Here is a 12830-nt window from a genome sequence, read left to right as displayed (position 1 = left end):
CCTACCTGCACAATTCAGCATCAATCAGATATAGTGATGTTCTGTTGCACATTAAATTAAATTAGATCTTGTTTTGTGTTTATATCTGATACTTGTATTGAAACATTTAGATGTGCCTTCCGGTTCCTCCAGGTGGCACAAGATATACTGCCACCGGCATTGCAGTCTAATCACTGAAGTTTCACTCATGCTCATACTCAAAGTCATGAGTGCAAGACTTTACACTCCTGTGCAAGACTTTGCACTAGATGCAGCAAAGACGGTTCACATTCTGTCTGAATTTCTGCTGTGAATGGGAGCCTAAAGTGTAAAATTAGCTAAATTAAATAAATCAGTTTTGATTCTGAAGTAATTTCGTGTGTGAAAGAGTTGAACATGTTTTAAACACATGAGATGCTGTGACTACCCAGTTGTACTCCCACTGTAACCAAAAGAGCTGCTGGAAACTCAGGACGCCCATTTTGATTTATGAACCTTGGGGCTGCATGAGAGAGTCAGCCATTTCTTAGTAACAAAACCCTCTGGACACCGAGCCGTCCAGGTCGGATCGCTTTCAGGAGCTTCAGTCTGCCACTTGCAGTGCAGCACATCGCAGCAGGACATTTCTCCTTCATGCACGCTTCCATGTTGAGCCACGTTGGTGTAAATATGCGTGTGTGTGTGTGAGCCAGAGAGGTGTGAATGCCAGAGAGGACTCTGGCCAAAGCCAGAATAATAAATCAAACAGATAGCAGTTTCCTCTACAGCGGGTTGAGGAAAGTGCTATCTGACCAGCAGGACACGGGAAGGTACTAAAGAGGAAAAGATCGGAATCAGTTTATTGGTCGTTGAATCTCAGCAGCTGTGGATGTCAAGGAAGGACGCGTCAGGGAGGAAACTGATCGGATTAAAGCGTATAAACTGCGGAAAGGGTTGGTTTTACAAGACTCCAGCCAAAGGCGCAGGGATTCATTTGATCTTTGCTGACAGAAAATGTCTTGGATATAAAATTTAGATTTGTTTTTTGGCTGTATTAAAAACTTTGTCTTTTCCACGTCTGACGTAAAACACCAGCCTGACTGCTTTGTGACAGAAAACAGGAACTATATTGTCTCGTTACGGCACCAGCACAGTTCAAGCCCAGTTAATCAATCAGATCATCCTTAAGTGATGCAACACCTGGAGTTAAATGTATGTTGGTATTTGTGATGGCCATTATATATGTTTTTCTAAATAAATGCTACCTCCTGGAAAACAAAAGCTAAAATACCCAAACACATTAGTTCAGACATGTTAAAATACAAGTCGTTAGCTTAGCTTCTTATTTAAATATACCGTACCATTGCATTGGTTGATGCAAAGTTACTCGAGTGCTTTTGAAAACAGCACATTCTGTGGCCACCTAAAATACATTTAGATTTATTAAATTAAAAATACCAAAAAGGTGATTTACGGAACCCCAAATTGGCACAAAGACACGACAGTGGCAGAGTTGTCAGCATCGTTGTCGTCTGGTGTCTGCGTGTTCTGCTTGTTCATGCCTGAATTTTCTCTTGGTTCTTGGGTTTTCTCCATCAGTCACAAAATATGTTTGGTAAGTTGGAGAGTCTAAATTGGCCTTATGTAGGAGTGTGAATATGAATAGTTGTCTTGCATTTCTCTGTAACAGACTGGGCAACAGAGATTATTCAGAGTGAGCAGTTAAGCTCAAAATGATTAATGTAACTAACCAGAAATGACAGCTGAAGTGCGGACTAGTTTCCTTCATGGTATTGTGACAGTACTGCTTGTTCCTTCACCCAGCTCTATTTTAGTCAGACTCTGCACCACATCCATCCACTATTTGGGACAAAATGCTCCGGTTCTGGATCCAAAGGAGCTATTTAAAGGTTCACTGAAAGAACAAAAGCAGTCGTTAACAGATCCTGTGGCCAAACACCGTCAGCTTCGAATAAAGCAGACTGGCTCCTTTCTTTGTTGCTGGCTGGTTTTCGTGCCGGTTTTGCAGACCGGTTTTAAGTGAAGACACATTAGATGTGTAAGTTGGTATTTATAGCAGCTTCTTAGAACAGAAACTTTCTGTAAGGGAGAAGGGTCACGCTGTGCGTTTGCCTCTGTGTACATGTGGTTTGTAACCAGATCACAGAGGACAGAAGGACAAAATTAAGACGACTCTGTCACCATGCTATTCGTCACAATCACACCCAAGGAAAATCAGCCTCTATTTCTGCAGATAATACACAGAATGTGGCAATAGTGAGGAGTAAATGTGTTACAAAGAGTAAAAACGTGTTGTGGGGCATAAATTTATGCTATAAAGTGGAGGATTCAATTTAATGCTGGTGAATGTGGTGTTGATGGATGTGAGACAGTAGTAAAACTGCTTGTGGTATGGAGTTTTAAAGGCTTAAAGGGTATTAAAGGAGGCAAAAATAGTACTATGAGGTCCTTGAAATGGTCTACGTTGGCACTGAGAAATGTTGAGGGGTTCTTAAAGAGGTTTTCACCACGAAGTTGAAACACTTCCACTAAATTCAAAAGTCAAAACTAATGTAGGGCTAAGATCTGGTCGTTAATAGGTTTCTAAAGTTGATTTTCAAGAAAAGAAGGAAGTTTGGAGGCTCATTGCAAAGTGGAGTTTGCAGGCGACTGACATGATTCCTGCTCTGTTGAGAATCAGCCTTCAGGGCTTAATAATTTAGAAAACGTTTTGCTTTAATAAGAATATGCTTCTAGATAATTTACTCTGAACCTTTTAAATGTCCAGCAGATTTTGTCATTAATTATCACAACCGGAAAGTTAATTTAATATCCAAATTCCACTTTTACCCCACCTATTATAACTTCTACATCTATATTTCCTTAATAATTTCGGAATCACATCAACTTAATTTTCTCCAGATTTCAGAACACTTTGCGTTTATGAAACCATTTTTGTAATTTGTTCATTTCTGGTATGATTCATGCAAGAGCTGCTGTAGGCTCTCAACTGTACAACATTTATTTGTGTTATCTGCCAACAAAACAAACTTTTTTACACTTTTGAAACCTTACATATATAATTTCTGTAGAGGATAAACAGTTTTGGTCTCAATACCGACCCCTGGGGGACACCACAAGTAATGTCCAAGCATGACGACTGATACATATTTTCACAAATTGCTGACGGCTACTTAATAGATCTTCATCCACTCCTAAACCACTCCCAGCACACTGTAATACTCTAAGTTCATGGTTGCTTTTTAATGGGGTTCTATAAAAATGATTTCTTCTTGGCGGGCTAGCCAGGCTGGCACAAAACTCCACCTACAAAAATAGAAGCTAATCTGTATTTACTACCATGAATAATCTCATCTGATCCAGCCAACCATCTGAAATAATGAGTGACAGGTTGTGTGTGTTTTATTACAACATTGTGTTGACTCATGTTTTTCTGAACCAAATGATTATTATCATAAACGCAGACAATGACTCGCTGATCTGCTGTGTGAGGACCAACGATGAACACAACAGCTTTGCACACTCTTAATCCAGACACTCTTCTTTCATCTAAACACACACCTGGAAAAATATAAAACAAACCTGTTCAATCAGCTTAATTAAATCACATTTAAAAATGGTTTTGTTGCTACTTATTAATCGTCGTAGATCATAACTTAAAACTGGGTGCAAGTCTGTGATGGTAGGTATGCATTGTGAGAATTTAAGTTTGTGCTTTGATCCAACAAATTAAAATAAAACTGGCAGTAATAGTGTTAATTTTTGAAGTTTGTAATTGCTCTTTAATTATTCTTTATGATCTGTATTGCATTCAGTATGACTGTGGTTGGCAAAGTTATATCATTAGAAATAATAGGGATAATTTTGTTTTTGTTATTCAGAAGACATTACAAGTATTTATCAGTTTATTATCACAGCATCTGAATAGTATTGAACTGTAATTAATTTTTTATGGCTTCCATAAAACTTGTTACGATAAATACCAGGTGCTAAAGGCAGTTCAATTTTGAAATATCACGGTTATGATGATGGTTATGATGACAATTATTACTATTATTGCAATTTTATTTGTGCTAGTTGTATTTTTCAACATTTTACTCACGTCAACTGATCTGTTTTTGACTGACATCGATGAAAGTTTAATGCCTCATATTCCCAATTGGATTACTTGTATACAGTACAAGGAAAGGTAATTCAGTCAATAAATACAATTAATAATATTCAGCTTGCTCAGATTTAAACTTTGATTATTTCTGATGGTTTAAATATTCCCTCTGATCTTGCCAAATGGCCAAATGCTAGCAAAAAGTCAGAGCCACTGTCTTTGATGAAAGAAAAAAGGTTTCTGATAGCAATGGTACCAAATACAGTTTTAATTTGTAATATGTAATGTTGTAATTTTATCATGGCAAACATTTAAAGAGATAAAACCAGTAAATTGTTTTATCCCTTATTGAGGTCATGCAATGGTATTTCCAAGTTAGTTATATTTTTACAGCATTTATTTCTTTTGTAGATTGTCCGTGGATTAAAATTTTAATTTTTAAAAAGACTTTTTTAATAGGTTATTTGTCTTATAATTTTGATTAAATGTGGTTGTAAAGCATGTACAAATAATGTATATATTAGAGAGATATAGTAAATATATACTAAACAGAAAAAGGTTGTCAATTTTTGTTTAACAATGTATTTAAAATTTGATTTGATGTGTTTGCCTAAGTTGGAGGATTGTACCTAATAAATTCAAAATTCAATATTTATATTCCTCCTCCTCCCACTCAGTGTCAGGACTGATTCAGTTTTCCTCCGTGTTTCCACCCACGCCCCGTTGTTATGAAAGATTTCTCTGCAGGGCTTCTACAAGCTGTGATTGTAGCAGATAGAAGAAGCCTAGTTACCTCTTATCGGATACATACTCCTCAACGCACTCTCTATGCAACACCTACTCACATTAGGAGGGTTGCGGAAGGATTCACACTTCAGCTTCTGCTCTATATTTTGCTCAAGTAGGCAGCCACTCCTTTAAGTACAACAAAAATACCACACGGCACACGCGCAGCGCTGTATGTAAAGACTGAGACTTCAAAGATAAGCCTGAAACATAACTGTTGGGTCAATCGGTTACTCCGTACAGAACAATTCGAGCAGTTTCGGTTAATACGTTGTGCTCAAATGTCCAGCATATAAAACTGCACAAAAAAAATCTTCAAGTCAGAGTCTAGTCAATGTTTATGTTTAAAATAAAGAAAGGTTTGATTTGTCAGAGAAGTTGGTACTTGGATCCAGGCTTGACTTCACACCCGAATTTAGCACATTCTACTTGGAAGCCTCAAAACCATTGGGATTCACGAATTGTTAAGCTATTACTGGCAAGTTGACTCTAAAAATAGAGGAACATTCTGGCTAATGTGCAATGCTACTGTATGTGTAGCACTAGTTTAATGAGACACAAACCAGCAGAAGGGCTGTTAAATAGTTAATACCAGCCACTTTCCCCTCATTTTCTGTCCTGGGATACTAAACTAATTTCTGCCCTCTGATTTTCCTGGTTGGAATTAAAATTTCAGGTAGTTTCCTTGTTTAATTTAGAGTTAGAATAGCTATAATAAATAGCTCTTAAAAATTGCACCATGGACAGAAACCAGCCAAAAACCAAAGCATGGGCACTCTGACACATTCACTTGTCGAATATGAAAGATTTACTGGGACTGTAAATGACTCTTCAAATGACGGATGACTGTAGCTCAGTGGGTCGAGTAATCCTCTTGAAATCTAAAATCTATGATTTGATTCCAGCTTCCTGCTGCCACATGTCAATGTGCCCCTGGGCAAGGCACCTAACCCCAAGTAGCTTACCAATCCGGGTATGTGTAAATGTGTGCGACTGAATGAATGTGGATCTGGTGTAGAGCGTGTTGAGTGGTCAGTATAAATATAAAAGTGCTATTTAAATTCACTCCATTTATCCTCTTCAAAATACCTGGCACTTAAATGATACAGCTTTGGTTTAAGTATTTGGAATCGGACCTGGCAGTAAATCAATGTGGAGGTAGATGTAAAAAGAAAAACAAAACTGGCAGCCTCATTGGTAGCCACATCCAACACTGCGCTCATTCACAATTCTAGTCAGATGGGTTAATTACCCAATAAGGAGCATGTGTGCAGAAAGAAAGGCAACAAACGGGTTGAAGAGCACACCTGACAAAATTCACCGAAAACAAAGAAAAACTCCAACAAAAATTTGATAGAGAGTACTGGTCTTTTGTTGAGGGAAAAATCTTGGAAATGTGTGGGCATTTTCTAAGGTCAACTTTTCCATTAATAAAACAAACTTGACTACAAAATGCATTGTATTCATAAAATATGTTAAATATTTGTATTTTTAAACTTCTATTTCAACATCTTTGTTTCCAGGAAGTGGGAGCGGTGGAGTGGGCGGGGCGTTACCGGGTCTTATTGGCGCCACCGGTCCCTCGGTGATGATGAAACCATTCCTGCCGTTTCCCATGGAGACGACGTCGCCAGTCGGACTCTTCCCAAACTTCAATACGGTGCACGGATGCGAATTTTGTTGCTGCAGCTGTCCAGTCTGACTGAGATAAAAGGAGCTGTCATCAGATAATCCTCTGCAGCTGTTGACCTCTGACCTCTATTTGTTTTGGAGCAGATGGATCCGGTGCAGAAGGCTGTCATCAATCACACCTTTGGTGTTACCATGGTGCCCAAGAAGAAACAGGTCATCTCCTGCAGCGTTTGCCAACTGAGGTTCAACTCTGACGTGAGTTTGTTTGTTGTATGATGGTCGTCTGCATGTTTGCTTTGCAGAAAAAAAACCCAAGTTTTTTTATTTTTATTTTTTTCAAAAAGTTACTGAAGTAAATGTAACAAGTTGCTACTTACCTCTGCAGTGAACAAGTATCTCATACCCAAGCTGAAACACCTGATATGTATTTTATCTGAGAACCAGTAGGTACTTCAGACCAATCTTGTGATTTTAGAGTCTTTTGTTTCACAAACAGTGAGATAAAGCACTGGGGAGCTAATTAACGATTTGTGCAAGTTAATCCAATTTCCAGATTAAAGTCGGGACTTTGGCATAAGGATTTTAGGTGACCTTTCCTGTTTTCACAGGAAACTCAAGAAATGTCTTTAAGATCCCTCCCCATTGCTCTAAGACACTCTTCATGTATTTCTGTAAATGGAGAGTAAGAATACTGGGAGGAGCCACATATTATCCGTCTCAAATTCTGCTGTCATGACATACTAATAGTTTTAGCAAATATGTAAAGAATGCAGTTTTATAAAAGTTACTTGCTGCAGCTTTAAAGAGATGGTAATCATTGTGGAAATCGAAATCATTTTTGTAAATTCTAACTGGCTTAAACGAGACAAGTTTGGTCTGATTTAACTTCTGACAGCGAGGCACAAAAAACGTGCATCTGTGTATGTAAACTTCTGGTGTCGACTGTGTGTTTGGACATTTATTTTAAAACACACTCGAGAAATGAACGTACCGCAGAAGAAGCGCTCCTCCGGGTTTGTTTAAAGACGTTTCCTGTGTGTACAATCAGGTGTAAGCGGCACTCCTCTGCACTGTATGAACACAGCGCTGTGTAAATGACACTGAGCGATTTCATGACTGCTGAGAGCTTAATGAGCTGCCTCATTACCGACACGTCCATCAAACATGACTAAGCCACGAGCCGGTAAAATTATTCATGAGCGAACATGAATAGAGGAATTACTGCTGATAAGGAGGGAGTAAACAAGGAGCATTAACTCATTCTAACGAGCTGAGTAACAAGCTGGATCGGCCAATGAAGGCAACAAGAGTAGAGTCATAGTGAGCAACACACCAGTCCCACTGCAGATAGGAAAAACTCTATTAAAACAACCGACACTTTCTGAAAAGCGGTTACATGGAGAGTTTTGATTTTCCTGTTTCCTGTCACTTTTAGATCACATAAAGTAGTGCATAATTATGAAGAGTAAGCCTAATGGTTTACGTGGTTTTCACCTCAGCAAACTTTGAAAGTGTGATGTGCGCGCTTATCTTTTCCCCATTTTACCTCTCAAATAAAGTTCATTGCAGCCAAATGATTTCTAATTTGTAAATGGAGTCCGTCTGTCTGTAACTGAAAATGAAGAGCAAGGAGCACAACAGACATGTCTGAGATAAAGTTGTGGGGAAATTTTAAGCACCAAGTTTATGAAGCAACATCTGAAGCTTCAAACATTTCAATAAGCACTATTCAGTCTGAAATCTGAAAACGGATGACCGCAAACCTATCAAGACGTGGCCGTCCATCGTAAAAGACAGCATTTGTCAGAATGACATAACAGGTGTTATGTCATGTTTATGACAGTGTCATGTCAGTCTTATGCACACCCCTTCAAACAAAGTGTCACCAAGAGCTCTAGTTAAATGGTGGATGACATTTAGAGGGCTTTATTTGGTCCACATGACCCCCAAAGTGCTTTACACTACATTCAGTCATTCAGCCATTATTCACACACTGATAGTCGTGAGCTACATTGTAGCCACAACTGGTGTGGAGTCGACTGGCAGAAAGGAACGACTGGTCCCTCTGACCACCACCAGAAGACCTAAGGACACGACGACTGAGACGGACAGCAGCAGGGTTCGAATCGTCCCCGTTAGATGAGAACAAAAGCAAACCCTTTTAATGGTTTGTTTCTATATTTGTGCCGTAAGTTGCAGAAAGCTTCTTTGGGAGCCTGTTTTTCTGACAAAGAGCATGTGTCTTGAACAAGTTGGAGATTAGAGACTCTAAACCAGATTTAGAAACTCGTCGTTTCGTGTGCCTGATGCTCTGATGGACCTCTCTCTGTTCGACAGATTTTTCTCCTTACCTCATCAGTCTAGGAGTGTGTTCGGTTATTCGGCCCAGTGTCGACAGCTGTTTTTGGTAGAGCTCTACCAACCTCACCCAAAGCCTCTGCTTCCAGGAGATGGGCTTAGTTTTTGTATATGTATTATAACAGGGATAATGCTTTGAAAGCGTCAGTATCCCCGGTAAGCCGTATTTAGTGCTGTGCTTGAAATCGTCCGGCTGCTTTGATGCCATTGCTAATGTGCTTCTCATGCTACACCTGCCATGCAGACCCAGTTAGAATCCCAGTTAGACAGCAAAGGCAGCAAAAATGTGGAATCATTGTACTGGCTGGGGTATGTGGTTGGATGCCATTAATAAGAACTAAATTAATTATCTGTGTTGTCCTTGTGTTCCTGAGATTTATGGCCTGAGCTTTGCTCCTGCTGCAAAAATAGCCTGCTCTGTGTGGAGACTGGACCCTCTGTGACTGAGATCACACATTGACGCATTTAAAATGTGCACTGAAGCAAACGTAGCAAATTAACATGGGACATTTAAAGAATTAACCGTCTTTTTTTCTACCTGTGTGTTTGCGCCCTCTAGTGTCTAATTAGAAATAATGCAAAACCTCTGGATTCGATGTAAGCGGCGGCAGAAAGGAAGTACATAATGTCAAAGTAAAAAAATGTCAATAAAAAGTAAGGGTCATGTGTCATCGTTTTTTAACTTCTCCTTCATCCAGGCTTTGGATAAAGGACAATTTTTGTACTGTCCAAGCAATAGTTCATTTCCATATCCGAAGATGAGACGTATAAGTGTAAAATATAAACGTAAAATAGGATCAGCACAATGCAACACCTTATCTGGACCTTATCAGCACTTCACACAATAACTGCTTGTTACAAAAGCAGTAAAAGCTGCTCGAACGTGGGCTCATGTGATAAGGATTCGCAGGTTAACTCATCCAATGAAGAGAAGAAAGTCAGGAAAAAAAAGTTGTCTGAGTGCGGTAGTTTGGAGACCTAGCAAACCGGCTCCCTACCTGAAAATTTAAAAGCACCTAAAGAGCCTGAAAGTTTTGTTATTAAAAAAAAAGACAAACAAACAAACAGAAGAACAGTGAATGGAAACAGCTGAAAGTCTCACGATTCTATATATATTCACTCTACAGAAACTCTATAAATCCGTCAACTGTTCATTTTCTGACAAATTGTGTGTGGCTCTTGAAAATTCCCTTCTAGCTGAGATATTAGAACATAACTTAAAATACTAATTTACAATTAGATTACAGCTGTAGTTAAATATCCTTAATTTGTCTCATAAATGAAGGACTTTTTGTGGTTTAAAACCACACCGAGCGTATTCACTTGTCGTTTCCATTGGTTTTATATTTATGGGACAAGAATGTTTCCAACACAAAGGGTGAAAGATGAAGAGAAATCTGTCCCTCTCAACTATTTTCACATTTTTGAACGCTTGTGCTTGTTCTGTCTCTCGCAAGAAGCCAAACATTCATTCACCATATTACAAAATAATGTTTTTTTTGGCAACAAAACAATCTTTTCTCTGTCGTAGCAACAATATGTCACAATCTTTTAACAGAAAATCTGCTTTTTCTGCCTGACTTTATTTAACCTGCTTATCTTCTTTAGAAACAATGGAGAAACTGCATTTTATTTTGTCCAAGCGTCTAAAATCTGTAGGTTTTCTGGCTTGAAACTGATATTTGGACTTTCAGCAAACTTAAATAAGCCTAAGAAATACAATTTTATGTTTTTAAGTCAAGAAAAAAAATGCTTAATGCTTATAGTTCTCTATCTCCGCTTGTCGTAGTTTTGGGCTTACATATTGGAGCAGAGACAGCAAGATGACAACATTTCACAAAGTGCGACATCCTCCAGTCTAATTCATCACTTTAAAGTGACGTCAATTAGATGTGACATGTGAAGCAGCTGTCACAACAATCATACTATTAGAACTGACTGCTGTCCTTATTTATTTATCTTTTTTGTTAGGGTATGGTCAAAGGTATTTAGAAGAAGGAATTTATTCAAATTTATTTATCTACAAATATTTATGACAGGGGATTGAATCTCAAAAGTTCTTCCACAATGGAATGGGGAGGAGGACAGAGACAATGTGGAGGTAGAAACTCCTTAAAATTGAATAAATTATGTGGTGAATAAGGAATTACACAGTGCCAAATCTGCTTATTTTTAAGTAAGAAAACACAAATTATGCTAAGTAACCAAAGGGAACACTGTGGCAACAAGCTATTCCCCCCCCAAAAAAACTTGAATTCAAGTATTTGTAAAGCACATTTCAGCAACAAGAAAAGACCTGAATGGACAGGGAGGTCCTAAAGTTTATTCAAATACTGTATATAATAAATACATTTATTTATTTATTTTAAAAAATTTACTCCCACAGACATAGAAGCCCAGGAATAACATATGTTTAAGATAAAAGAAGAGAGCGTTGCACATTTGTGTTTCTTTTAATGACAATAAACTGTTCTATAGTCACAGTAAGTTTCATTTAAAAGAATAAAAATATGTTGAATTTTCTGCAGATGGTTTCTTTGGACTAGCTTCCATATTTGCAGTACATGAAGCTGCAGAGCGCTAGGAAACATCTTTGTGTAGATGCTCAATCAGCACTGTAATTACATGTTATGTTTTTCAGTAGAAAAGCATATGGGCAGGTCAATATTTTTTATTCTACTGCCTTTATTTTGCAAGCGAAGTGGCCTCAGCTCTGAAACTGCCTGGCTGTTTGCTCTGTAAAAATCAAAGAGTGCTTTGTGCAAATATGTTGCAAATGAAATGAGGAAACGAAGCAGAGGGTGACGAGACAAGAAACAGGAGTGAGAGCTGAACAACAGGAGGAAAAACGAGTCAAAGCAGAAATAAAGCTGAACTCTTCTTATTTGTACGTTTTCAGTCGCAGGCGGAAGCTCATTATAGAGGCAGCCGTCATGCCAAGAAGTTGAAGTCTCAGGAGAACAAGGCCAAAGCCAAGCTGTCAGTCACACCAGAGACCAACGGGAACAGCTGCGGTCCTGCTGGTCCGGCCCATCTGCTCCCTGCTAACAGCAACAACAGTCAGGGCACAGGTGGAGTTTATCCCCCAGACAGATTGCTGAACTGAATCCTCAAACGTTTTATTTTTTAACTCTTCCTCCCTGTCATCCTCTCTGCAGAACTGTTCTCCATCCCCCCAGACTCCTTGTCTTCCATTAAGCTGTGCCTCCAGTCCTCCACCTCCCCTCTCCCGTCCTCTCCCTCCGTTAGCAGAGCTGGCAGTGAGCCTCCGCCGTCCAGCCCGCCCTCCGCCCTTCCAGCCCCCGGCCTCTCTTCGTCTTCCTCATCCTCCTCCTCCTCCTCTTCAAAATCTTGCCCCCCATCTTCAGTCGCCCCCGCTGCCCCGCAGACCACCTCCTCTTCCTCCCAGGATGCTCCTCTCTCAGCGGAGTCCGAGGAGGAGAAGGCGAAGAAGCTGCTGTACTGCTCTCTGTGTAAAGTCGCCGTCAACTCTCTGTCTCAGCTGGAGGCTCATAATGCCGGTAAGGACAAGAATGGATGAAAATGTATATATTTATATATGGTTTTTGGTACTTTTGCACGTTTGGTTTCACTTTGGAGTAAAGATGAGTCACGTGGGTCAATATTTGTCTCTTTAGCATTTTTCCACATTCATTGACACACTTAAAACACAAAATCCAACAATGTGAGTGAAAATTCTTTTATTGAAGCCTTTGAGTAGTCATCATCTCACCTTTATGCTACTCTGATTGGCTAGGCTTACATAAGTACACCACTTAGTAATATTTTACATTTTTGACTTGCAAAAATAGTTTCAAACACGTATTTCAGGGAACGCCTCCACTTGCTTTAACCATTTAAAGACAGGAATAATTTTGGATTTATGTCTGGACTTTGACTGGGACATTATAAAATACAATTCCTGTATGCTGGACTTTAAAATACTGTTGTCGGTTTAAAAATCATTGAA

At 39.1% G+C, this 12830-nt stretch overlaps 1 protein-coding gene across 2 annotated transcripts in view; it reads left to right on the top strand.

The window, feature by feature from the left end:
* The window catches only part of znf385b (zinc finger protein 385B), a 61628-nt gene that overhangs the window by 43137 nt on the left and 5661 nt on the right, over positions 1 to 12830 (top strand). For both annotated transcript variants that reach the window (XM_023337292.1, XM_023337291.1), the window contains exons 5-8: positions 6394 to 6530; positions 6647 to 6757; positions 11760 to 11931; positions 12019 to 12381. In XM_023337292.1, the coding sequence (XP_023193060.1) occupies positions 6394 to 6530; positions 6647 to 6757; positions 11760 to 11931; positions 12019 to 12381 (783 nt within the window). The remainder of the gene's footprint in view (positions 1 to 6393; positions 6531 to 6646; positions 6758 to 11759; positions 11932 to 12018; positions 12382 to 12830) is intronic.

The sequence above is a fragment of the Xiphophorus maculatus genome, chromosome 7 (assembly GCF_002775205.1).
Source record: "Xiphophorus maculatus strain JP 163 A chromosome 7, X_maculatus-5.0-male, whole genome shotgun sequence".
In the NCBI taxonomy this organism is placed as follows: Eukaryota; Metazoa; Chordata; class Actinopteri; order Cyprinodontiformes; family Poeciliidae; genus Xiphophorus; species Xiphophorus maculatus.
Note: the sequence above shows the minus strand (reverse complement) of the source record. Positions and strands in the feature narration are given on the sequence as shown.